Source organism: Phoxinus phoxinus (assembly GCF_949152265.1).
Source record: "Phoxinus phoxinus genome assembly, chromosome: 18".
NCBI lineage: Eukaryota > Metazoa > Chordata > Actinopteri > Cypriniformes > Leuciscidae > Phoxinus > Phoxinus phoxinus.
In genome coordinates, this window is record NC_136893.1 from 10,955,291 (window position 1) to 10,967,634 (window position 12,344).

The following is a 12,344-nucleotide window of genomic DNA, read 5'->3' on the forward strand; positions in this document are numbered from 1 at the left end:
CTTACTATCTTAATTTTTCATCTCTGTTTTTTGTGTTTATTTAAATTGATACAAATCTGATATTATTTTAATCTTCAATCTGTTATTTAACAGTGGATATTTTTCTTACACAAACGCATCACTTCACTTCAGAAGGCCTTTATTAACCCCCAGAGCAGTGTGGAGCACTTTGATAATGGATGGATGCACTTTGATGGACTTATAATGGAAATATAGAGCCACTGCCATTATAAAGCTTGGAAGAGTCAGGATTTTTTTTTATATAACTCCGATTGTATTCGTCTGAAAGAAGAATGTCATATACACCTAGGATGACTTGAGGGTGAGTAAATCATGGGCTAATTTTAATTTTTGGGTGAACTATCCCTTTAATCACATGCAATAGCGAGTGGGTGTAGATACTGTTTCCTATGCAATGACGTTAGCCAATCATAACAGTGGCCGTCGTTTACTGACCAGCCTTAAAGGAGCCGCCCCTTAAAAATGTATCATTTCAGACAGAGGGGCATAATGAGGGTTGAAATATATTTTCTGCATATATATTTGTTTTGTCTTCAAGGAACATGTTAAATTCATGACCCCTTTAAGAGTGCTTTCAGCTGCACAATCAGAGCGTTATCATGAACAGTGGCCAGTCCATACAATTCTTAATCAACTAGCAGAAAAACTACAGGCCAGGGGTTTCACCGGTTCTGATATCAGCCTTACCAGGGCAGTGTATTTTATCATCGTGGAGTTGGAATCCCAATCGGCAAGTGCAGTAAAATCCCCCCACATAATTATGGCAATTATGGTCACACACAGGCTCTCCATCCATAGTGCTCAGGCACTCATCAATGTCTGTAAAGAGTAAAAGAGGTCGTTTAGCAACAGTTCTCATTCGGGTTTGGACATCCAATAAGATCAATTCAAGTATAATAAAAAAACCATTTAGATATAGCCTACAGTATTAAAATGACTTTGGGATATACTGAATATAAGTTTATATTCAGTATATCCCAAAGTCATTTTAATACTGTAGGCTATATCTAAATGCTTTTTTTATTATACTTGAATTGATTTTGGGATATACTGAATATAAACTTAAAAACTATTTCATTTTAGACTGTACAACGTTATAAACAAGTAAATAAACAATATTTTATTTATTTTGCATTTTTAAATGATCGTCTAGTTCAACCCTTTAGCCTTTACAGCAAGAGGTGACAGCAGAAGAGAGAGACGGTCATGCTGTGAATCCATTGTTTCCATCACCTTCAGCAGAAAAAAATGCCTGGAAGCCTGTGAAACGGCCCTCATTGGAGTAATCTGATCTGAAGAGCACGGCCATGGTGTTGCTGGCAGAATAGATGACAGTGTTTTTGGGCGCATCACCGTAATTTGTCTCCGTTTCGCCACAGAACCGGACCGTCTCATTTCCTTCTGACAACACCTGAAAAGTTTAAGCAGTAATTACAAACACACATCTGTATCATGCATTCACATAACAGCCATACTGCGCATTTCATGATAGAGAGGTTTAATCAAATGTTCAGTATTTGAGTTTTCTGATATTACTTGGAAATGGTGCTTATAGGCAACAGGTTTAGTAAAGATGTTTACACTTGCTTGGCTAATATGTTTATATATTTTAAATATCTGATTTATTATCAATATACTTACATATTTTTGTAATAATCTACATTATATATATTTTTTAAATGTTTAATGATAAATCATTCAAATAAACCCTTCCTTCAAATAAAGGAAGTATAACTTTTTAACATTAAAGGGTTAGTTCACCAAATTTGTTGCGTAGCTGTCAATGGAGAGTACAGAACTGGCTCAGATTTGATTAAAAATGTCTTCATTTGTGCATTTTTGTGTGAACCTTGTAAAGCTTTCAATCAGCCAAACTAACAGATTCCTGATTGAAGTCTGATTTTGATTTGCACTGGCAAGAATGTCTTAATGTATGTCTCATTTAAAACTGCAATTCACTTTATCCAATTTCAACAAACTGTTTTTTTTTTGTGATATAAAACCAAAACATGAATCATTATAGGACTTGTGCACTTTAGTGTGCAACTTTTAAATCTCTGTTAAAAAAACATGAATCTAACCTGAACATAGTCATATTCGCAGCGATGAGAAGGCTCCAGGCTAAAATAAGTGAAGTAGAGGCGTAATCTGTGTCCTTCTGGTCCTGTGATATTCCACACCGTTCGCTGGTGGTTAGGGTAAACGTTTGGGAAGTTTGGTGATGTGAAGCTCCCAAACAGTCCTGTCAGCTCTGAGCCAAAAGCTAATGGAAGCAGGACGACGAAAGCCAAAGATACACTAAAACAGCAGCAAAACATAAAGGTGTATCACTGATAACGTATTGAAGCTGTCACAATCTCAACACATTAAACAGAAACATAGGGGACTCGGCAATTGTTCCCACTCCACACTTAACACATCACAGAGAACACATTTGAACACATTGCATACCTGTTCATCATTCCAGAACACCACAAACTTCAGTTCATCTCACAAAAAAATGTCCTGATCACCTTTGCAGAACTCTGTCCTCCAGGTTAATGAACCAGCTGAATAAATGGCTCTGTGTAAACACAGCGCTGAACACTGAACTTTTGGCTTTCATTATCGTCCATTCTGTCAAGTGTCAATATCAGTTATTGGGTTGAAGTTAATCTCTGTTGTCAAGCTTGACAACATCTTTTTTCTCCTCAAACAATAGATTTTGTCATTGTTTCTCTTCGACAAGAAGAGAAACAATCACACAAGAAAGCAGTAAACACATTCAGAACAAGTAAATCAAACATTTTATTCATTCTGATTTTATATTGACTATTATAATTATTCTTACTTTTAAAACACCTGACAGCAAATGAACTCTCATTTTTGGAATGTGTCCTTCTGACCAGTCGTCAATAATTGATTTTTTCCCCCACAGTTTTAATATTTACAACATTTTTAAATAAAATAAGAAAGCACAAGGTCACTGATCAAATCGTGACACTGAGCATGTGGACTAAAGATATTCAGAAATTTATTGTAATTCTTTAAATTAACTTTTCACTCAAATTACTACAATATCATTGACCATGAAAAATATATATACTAAATTAGAAATTTGAGAAATATAATTTTTTACTAGTGGTCTCAGACTTTTGGACCCCATTGTATATTTTGAATATTGATAAACAGATTTATCAGCACAGTTTCACTGCAACACTACAAACTTAACAAGCATCCACATTCTAGTGACACTGAGATATTCATATACATTTTTCCCCAATTGCTAACACACTATAACTGATTCGGTTGGCCCAATTTCCCAAACCATTCATTCAGTTCTTGAAACAAAGACACGTTTATCAAAATGTTTTCTCACATATCCCCTGTTTGGACACATTCCAATTTTCTCAATGTTTTCTGAATTTTTTTTCTCATTTTGGTTTATGTTCTCATTCAGAAAACACAAGTACTCAAAATAATAATTACCTCAAGTGTCACAACACAGTAAACTCAAATAGCACGCATTTATACATGTGTAAACAGTAAGTAGCAAAACTGATCAGAATCTTAGGATAATATAAATAGGGCCACAGGTGATGTGCTTTGGAAAATGAATCCTAGTGGTGGGAGACAAAGAGGAAGAGCAGGGGGAAAGAAAAATGAAGGGGACAGGATCAAAGGACATTTGTTCCTGATGAAATACAAAGCGTTATAGTTGAGCATGTTGTTGTGCATGGAATGACCGTGATGGAAGTTGGCCTACAGACTCATCTACAGGGTTTGATTTACTCACACATATAGTATAATTATAGTACAGTAGCAGTCATATAGATCAGATAACTTTCACTATTCTAAATACAGTATACTGTAGCACGTTCCCTCAAACTCACAATTGTCAAATTGATTTGGAGCCATGTACTTCTTACATTTGGTACTTTTTGTAGAACTGATAGACGAATGTCTAGGTTAAGGAAAGAACATTTTGTCAGAAGACAAAAAAAACTCTTATTTTATATTGTAGTATGGCAAATATGGTCAACAATACTGTAATGCAGTTTGGCCGAGGATACTGAATTTAATATATATATATTTTTTTTACTGTACTGTAATTGACAGTATACTGTATTGTATTGCATACCATGTTCGTATTAAATTCTTTGGTATTTGAACTTTTATTTTCAAGTGCTTTTCATCTACTGCAAGATCTCTATACAGAAGTGTAATGAAAATAAACTTTTCTTAGAGCTTACTGTTGAATTTCACTATCTGCACCCCTCTATTTTTGTTGTATACTGTAATAGACATTAAACTGTAAAATGATTCCTGATTGCCAAAAGGAGATTTTTGTAACAGAGTTATGAATTGATCTCACTGGTGTTCTCGGCAGTGGAGTGTATGGGTATTTGTGTGTCATCTGAGGCCAAAGTTTGGCTAAGTTTTTGACTAACATATTTGAATTTGAAGTGGAAGTTTGAGGTTTGTAGAAGCTGGTGTGTGGTTTTGAGATTGTGTTGTGAGAAAATGGTGAATTGTTTAATCATTGGGTGTTAGCAATAAAGAAAAACTGTGATAATAACTGATATTAATCATGACGTAGACTCCAATAAAACTGTCATCTGTCATCCTGCTGAACAGTAAAGAATGTACCACATTTATATTATCATTTTTTTTCCAACAGCAATTGTTGCTCACTTTTGACTGTGTTGTTATAATGAATAAGATACATGAACGTACATTGCAAATGTATGAAAGGCAAAAGTAGATCAGTCACACTTATATGAAAAAAGTATTTACAGCCCTATGACATTTTCAGACATATGAGTTGCGATGTGCCACAGGCAGATGTTTATGATGAAAAAACAACAGGTGACACTGAAAGCCTGTTGCCGTCGCATGTGCCAATTACCCTGAGAGCAGAATTAATTCTAAATGCCTTTGTAATGCCACAGTCCCTTTCATTTAAACCTGTTGGCACAGAATGAGATGCTGGTTATTTAATGATTTAAAAAGATGGTTTTAGTACGAGTGAGAAAAAGAGAGAGAGAAAGAGGGTTAGCAGGAAAGAGAGAGAGAGACTAAGTGAATAAAGCGACAAATTTTCCATAAGCAAGCTTATAATAGACCCCTCATTTCCAATACACTATGCTGGTAAAGGCTGATGAGGAGATTACAATAATTATCCTCATAAATGACAATGGTAATTTCCAGATGCACATGCCCATGCTGATTGTGGCTGTCAGGTGTAATGCGCTGACCTCTGTCATCACGTCTGCTCGAGAGGTCACAGGTTGTTGGGACACAGCCGAAGTGATTCTAAGGAGAAAACAACAGTTCACATTGGTTTATGAGACTCCCTCGAGTACTCTGACTGGAAACCTCTGAAGGCATCTAGGTACCTGCTTGTTTTAGGGAGGGAAAGTAAGTTTTTTTATTTATTCTAGCCTATTTGAAAGAAATTAAGATACATATTTGGCTTAAATGGGTGAAGCTTTTTCTTTCTTTCAAAAAAGCCATAATCTGGACTAACAAACTGCAAAGTAGATTAATATTATTTGATACAAGAATTAAAACGCAGTAAAAATCTATTGATATGCATATTTTCACTAAATTAGTTCTTGGAAAAGTTTTATCTAAAGGTAGGCTACATTATATAACTTTGGTTCAAAATTAACAAAACTGAAATCATCAATACATCATCAAAACCTTCTTCCAAAACGTGTTTGTGTCTTACCCTCATTCATAACAGTTTACATTTTAGACCTAGAGCGGGATAGTTTTTAGTGGAAAAGAGGCTATCCGTCACTCGCCCGTGCGTGTCTTGTCATAGGCCTATCCGTAAATAGCAATTAACGCTATCTCATGACCAATTCGTACGAATTTATACGAGTGATTAAAAGGTGGCTAATTCGTACGAATTCGTACAACCTCACTTACGATTTCTCTAAACCCAGCAGGGCGGGGTCAGGGGTAGGTCATTCGTACAAATTCATACGAATTAGCCACCTCATAAAATTTGTACGCATCGCCGTAAGATGGGGTTGGTATAGGCTAAATAGATACTGCGTCCCAATTTGCATACTGTCTGTCCTAAATAGTATTATTTTAATTAGTAGTGTGTGTCCCAAATCATAGTATGTTGAAATGTGTATTCCAAAGACACACTATGGTCTATAGCCTACTATATAGGCTACTTTTTCTGGTTAGAATCCAAAGTGCAGATCTGTGCACACTCTAATGCTATTATTGCACAAAACCCATTGTGCATTGGATGAGGATACAAACGTGAATAAAAAGTGTAAAAAAAAACAACTACAAACATGATGGATGTGTGTGTCCGACGTTTAAGAGAGAGGTAGGCTATGAGTGATTAAAAATCAGTATCTAACCTGACGAAAATATATTTATTCAATGTTACCCACATTATATTTCATCTGCAACAGCGTTGTGAACTTTTGTAAAGATACATTTGGTCATTAACTTTTAAATGCATCAATATGCAAATTGCAAACACATGAGAAGAGTTTTCTGCATGAAAGACCCACGACTGACAGATCAACATGCTACTACATTTCTCTCCGAAACGGTAGGAAATTTAATTAAATTGAATGTGGAGGATTTTAACAAAAAGATTGACAGGTCAATTTAAACGGTGCCAGGATGCATGTAACTAGCAACAGAGCTGTCAGTTAAAGATTATGAGGTAGTATGTACTACTAGTAGTATGCTTGCCTACTAATCTGCTACACATTCAAAAGAATGTACTTTTTCCTTCACAAAAACAGAACTGTACTTTTTCCTTTTTTTAAAAAAAACAGCCGAACTGAGGAGAGTCTGCAAAAAGAGAATGCGACAGAGCTTGTAATAAAACGAGGATCAACATTGGCTTGGCTTTTCAGAGATGGCAAGAAATGTGAAATTATAAATGTTGTAAAAGCATCATGGAGACGCCGTTTAACATATAATTGACTTATATGTAGCTCTCTAATAGTTAATAATAAAGCATTATCTATTGTGAAAGGTCATTCATTATGATTGTTGTAACACTGTGGTGGAATTTATTTTCAAGGAAGTACCGTGTCTGGGTAATTCCATATATCTACAGTAACAAAAATCAGCTATAATGGTAAAAGATCTACTATAATATAATGAACGTTTCTGTGATTTACTTAGGATGCATGGCTGTCAATGGATAGCGAATAGAAATATTAGCAGAGACTAACTGTCTTATGCTAACCAGCCAAAACCCCTTGGGTAGTTAAATATAACGTGAAATCATTTCTTAAATCTAATCTCAACGATCCATTCCAATAATGGTAAAACAATTATATTCCAGGAGAATATTGAATGAAATCTGCCAATTTATTTTGACGCAAAGCATTAGTTGTCGAGTAAGCACAACAATAATTAATGTTTTTACCATCTTCACATTTGCTAATAAAGCAAGATTTTATACAATAACAAGATAAAATGTATAGACAGCGCAAATTTATGTTAATGAATTAGACAATCACTATACGTCAGAGACCAGATACTTGTCTGTGCATCCGCAACTGTTAGCCCATGTCTAATTCAAACACTGTTTAGAGCTCTTTACTTCCTTTTATAAGTACAGATGAAGTTCATTTTGAAAAGATGAGTCACTGTTCAAGTACTTGCATTTTCTGTTGCTGAGTATGCTCTAGAACCTTGAGGACATGAAGCATTATACGAACTATAATTAAAACAATTCATCATTCTATCAGGCCATGGTAGACATATTCCATCCCATTAGCCTTGTTTTAAATATTTGTGTGTAGCTTTGTATTGAAAAAGCATCTTAGGTTCAGCCTGGAAACAAATAAGAGCACGGATCCAAGCAAGAACTAGACGTTTTGCACAGAATCCAACCAAACTAACAAAAGGATATTTACATTCACATATTCAGAGCCTCAGAATCTGGTTTCTGAGCAGCCCAGTAATGCTTGCTGTACCATATAATGAAGTGCATCCTGATAAGACGCCAGACAGTACTGTCACTTTGATGTGGAACGGGAGCACTGTGAACACAAAATACATATCCAGGATCAATAATACCAATAAAGAAACAGAAGGGGACAAAATCACACTTTTGACTGAGACTTTAGGCTATGAGAGAAAAACCCGCTGAAATATCACACACATCCTGTTGTACTTCAATGTACAATACAACAAAATAAGCCCCATAAACACGCTGTTGGGTGGTTATTTCGAGTGCAGGCAGAATGATGTGAAGGAGTAAATCAGGTGTTGGCATTAACACTGTAATGTCTTTCTCATTCATACAAGCCAATCAGGTGACCCAAAAATACAAGCAACAAGGATGTAAAGAACAATGTAAAAAATTATAATCATTGTTAGCTTTGGTATTTACACTTCTCAAGGATCTCCGTAAAGTCTCTGAAACTACAAAAGCGTATGACAAGGTAATCAGCAGTATCACACACCTTTCCATTTGCCCAAGCTTGAAAAACAAATGACTACAATCAAGACAATCCGTTTCACAGCATATCATTTTCCCCATGGTTTAACTGTGTCATAAACTGACAAACAAACAAAAAGAAATAGTCTTTGCAGCCTCACGGTTTTCCTGTAATAGAACAGGATTTCTTATTTTTTTCCCAAGAGTTTATTGGTGTGTCGACTACCTTTGGGTCAGGTGTCAGAAAACAGAAAGAAGGGGTAATCAGCGCATTGACCAGAGGCCTCAAAATGTGACATCATTTCTGACACTTCAATTATTTTCTGCTTGGTCATCAAAAGTTTGCGTGCTAAATTGAAACTTGGGCCGTGTCCAAGTTTCTGAAGGAAACTGCTTTACGGTCAAGTCTGGGGACTTAGGGGTCCGCATAAGAGTCTTACGGGGTCCATGGAAAAGTTAAATTAAAAAGAATAAAAAGAATAATGAAATAAATATATTACAATAAATTAATCAATTATATTAAACTAAATATTTTTTTATAGATTAGATAAGTAAACCATAAAATGGGATTAAATAAGTAAACAATAAAAAAAATATTTAAATAAATACATTTAACAACTTAAAGTAACTAGATACTAAATATTTCCCAAATAATACTTTAAATTGTAATTGGATACAAATTTAAAGTAGTATAAATTGTGTCTTTAAACATGAAAATATATAGTTGCCTTGTGAATTTTAGGATGGTCCCTTGTGAGGATGATCATATTTGGAGGTTGGCTTCAGAAACCTTTGTCTTAGCAGCATCTTTAAAGAAGTTTCCTAAGAACACCAATTAAATGATGGTGGCCGAGAGAGCTCAATGTGCTGCAACTGAAGAAAAAACACGCAAATAGAAAAACACCTGCAAATTAGGAAAACAAATTAGTTTCACAACACATGTGTGTTCCAAATACTCACAACACAACCAAATATAGAAACGCTCTGCAAAAGTTCACAACACAACCAAAAAAACGCGCTGCAAAAGTTCACAACACAACCAAAAAAACGCACTGCAAAAGTTCACAACACAACCAAAAAAACGCACTGCAAATAGCACAGACCACAACGGAAATGTTTCCAGGGGACACCAATAAGAGACAAACCCGGCTGGGACATGCTTATTGCTCGTGAGCATCCCTATACCCTACTCCCTTCGAAGGGCAGAGCCCTTGAAGTGGGGACTTTGGAGTGAGCAGGGCACTTGTGTGCCATCATGTAGCCGTTTGTAACGCACTTGGTGAAGGGAACAACGAAAGACAGCGTAATTTCCTCATTATTTTCACCAGGGATGTTCCCATGACAACGCAGCACGGTGTCCATCAGCTGAATAGCTGTTCTTATGACATTTCTTATCATTGCCGTTAACATAACTGTTGCAAATAAAAATACATTTTAAGTTTTTAAAATATGCGTTATATATCTGTGTGTGAGTGTCTCAACTTTAAAACTTGCCGTCTCATCTTTGGACTCTGCATTACATAACATTTCTTATGTAACTTATTTAAACATAACATGCCAAAATTTGTACAATGCAACTGATGTCTAGATTAATATCTTACGCTCATGTTCTTTATTTTTTATTTTAATTTTAAATTCAGCTCATTGTTAACTCTACTTTTCTCATTTGTATCTGATATCAGCTGAGAAGGCCATTCTTTGTGTTCTTTTTGAAGAATTTTCATAATTAAATTATGTTTAATACTGCAAAAAACACTCTGTTACAGTCACTGCCCTTGCTGTCCAGAATAAAAGAGAACATCCCAATCGAGTGAAGGGATTTGTGGAAACTGTGGTTCCTAATTATTGTGAATTATCAATTGTTGCGTATACCAAGCTGCAGCGGACACATTTGTAAATGACTTTACTTGGACCCATTGTGCGAGCTGTCTCTTTGATACCGCATGGATACATGTTGCTGCTGATTGGGCTGACATTTTTGCATTACATTCGCCTACTTTACATTTACATTCCTTACACCCAAAAAGTGTGTACTGTCTTTGTGAAAAAAAAAGATACTTTTGAGTGTGTAGCAGAAGAGTTGACAAGCGTTGGGACATACCATGTCATAAAAGTGTGCTCTGTCGCATAGAATTACACCAGAAGCCTTGTATATTCAAGATACAAATAGCTGCACCCGCTCCTATGCTAAAAATAAGGTTTATAGTCAGGGCCAGAAGCCATTTACAGTACCTCAAAATATCTGTGAAACATTTTGTGAATACACATTTTAAAAGAATTAAATGTATTGATATTTGTTCTACTGAAATCTGAAATGATAGAAGTAAATGCTATAAAAAAGCATACTTTTTTCACTCCAAGTCTGTTCCTATCTTTTTGATACTGCCTGACGAAGTAAAGTTTTTAAGAGTTCAGAGAATTGGATTTATTGAAGTATAATGCAACTTTAGGGCTATAAATTCAACTCCATTGTACCTGTGTCTACTTGAAATGCACAATGTTGAGCGTGCTTAATGCATTTTTGGTGTGTTTTCTGTGTCTGATTATAACTGGGTGTCCTGTTGTTTGTAATCAGGGTAGATATTATTCAATAGTCTGCGGTTAAACTAATGTCAAGTTGAATTCTACCCTAAAGCTGTGATTGCTGCACCTGAGCACATTGCCACCTCACTCTCCGTCATTGGTGCAGAGCTGCGTGTCAGAGCCACTGATTTGGCAAACGGCCACAGGCCCGCGGGAGAGCGGAAATGGCCATATGGGGACTTAAATCTGTGAAAGATGCATCAAGGACTAAATTGAAAGAGTAATGGCAATCCGACATCGGGGCGAACCTCAATGCGGGGGGATTCAGCCTCGATTCATCACAAGTAATTTCCCTATCATTAGCTGTACTGTTTAAAAGGCCATACAGCTGCAGCTGGAGACTCAGGGTTGTTTTCATTTGGCCTCGCATCAAAGTTTTCCCCTTAATCGTTCTTTCTTAATTCATCACCTTAACCTCAAGATCACTCATAATCAATAACACAGTGACATTTATGTAGCATATAGATATCGCAGCAGTCCATCACTTGATTAGCTGTGATTGACATTTGGGGCAATACTGAGGCCCAAAACACATAACAAAGTGTACTTAATGCCGGACTGTGGGGACATGTCAATGAAGACGAACGCTAAATCACAGTCTTTAGCTGTTTGCATGTGTCTTGTGATGTATTTGATATGGTAAGGTTTGGATTGGACTAAGTTTTAGTTTACTTAAGTAATAGCCAATTAGTAAGGCTCACAGTCTAGGCTTTGACACATGCTATTTACAGTCAAGTTTGAAGAGAATCTGCATTTCCCTGTGTATATCCATGGCATTCCTGTTTCCAGCTTTCTTATTAGATTTCTGCATGTTTGAGAAAATAAATCAGTTTTTTCTCTCAAACATGCAGAAATCTAATAAGAAAGCTGGAAACAGGCTTACAATTGTATATAAAAGAGAGAACATCATCACAATACAATGCCTTTAGATCTACTTTCTCCACTTTTTTTATGCAAAATAGTTTCATAACTCAGAATTATACAATTTCATATAGCCTACAGAGAGAATTTCTGCACTGCTGACACTTAAGTTATGTTGTTGTTTCTCTAACCTTCGCACAGTGAGATTCCCTCATTCATCACCATCATTGACCTTAAAGCGGAAGTGTTTATTTTGTCAGTGTTCAAATATTGTAACATTTACATTACATTTAACATTTAAAATATCACAAACAAACTATCCTCATTCTAATCATGTTGTATAATGAGGGTGCAGTCGTTTTGTCTTGACTGTGATGACTTCATTACAGCAAATAACATGAAATTCTCCTTCTTTCTGCAGCAACGAATCTTTAACAAACTCTCTGAAGATGAACCATTT

The 12,344-nt window shown here is 35.8% G+C and overlaps 1 protein-coding gene across 1 annotated transcript in view; it reads right to left on the bottom strand.

Moving 5' to 3' along the window:
• The window catches only part of masp2 (MBL associated serine protease 2), a 29,107-nt gene that overhangs the window by 10,774 nt on the left and 5,989 nt on the right, over positions 1-12,344 (bottom strand). The window contains exons 2-6 of the mRNA XM_079587721.1: positions 5,259-5,316; positions 2,473-2,584; positions 2,103-2,319; positions 1,255-1,432; positions 709-840 (exon numbers count right to left, since the gene is read on the bottom strand). Coding sequence (XP_079443847.1) covers positions 709-840; positions 1,255-1,432; positions 2,103-2,319; positions 2,473-2,483 — 538 coding nt within the window. The 5' untranslated portion in view covers positions 2,484-2,584; positions 5,259-5,316. The remainder of the gene's footprint in view (positions 1-708; positions 841-1,254; positions 1,433-2,102; positions 2,320-2,472; positions 2,585-5,258; positions 5,317-12,344) is intronic.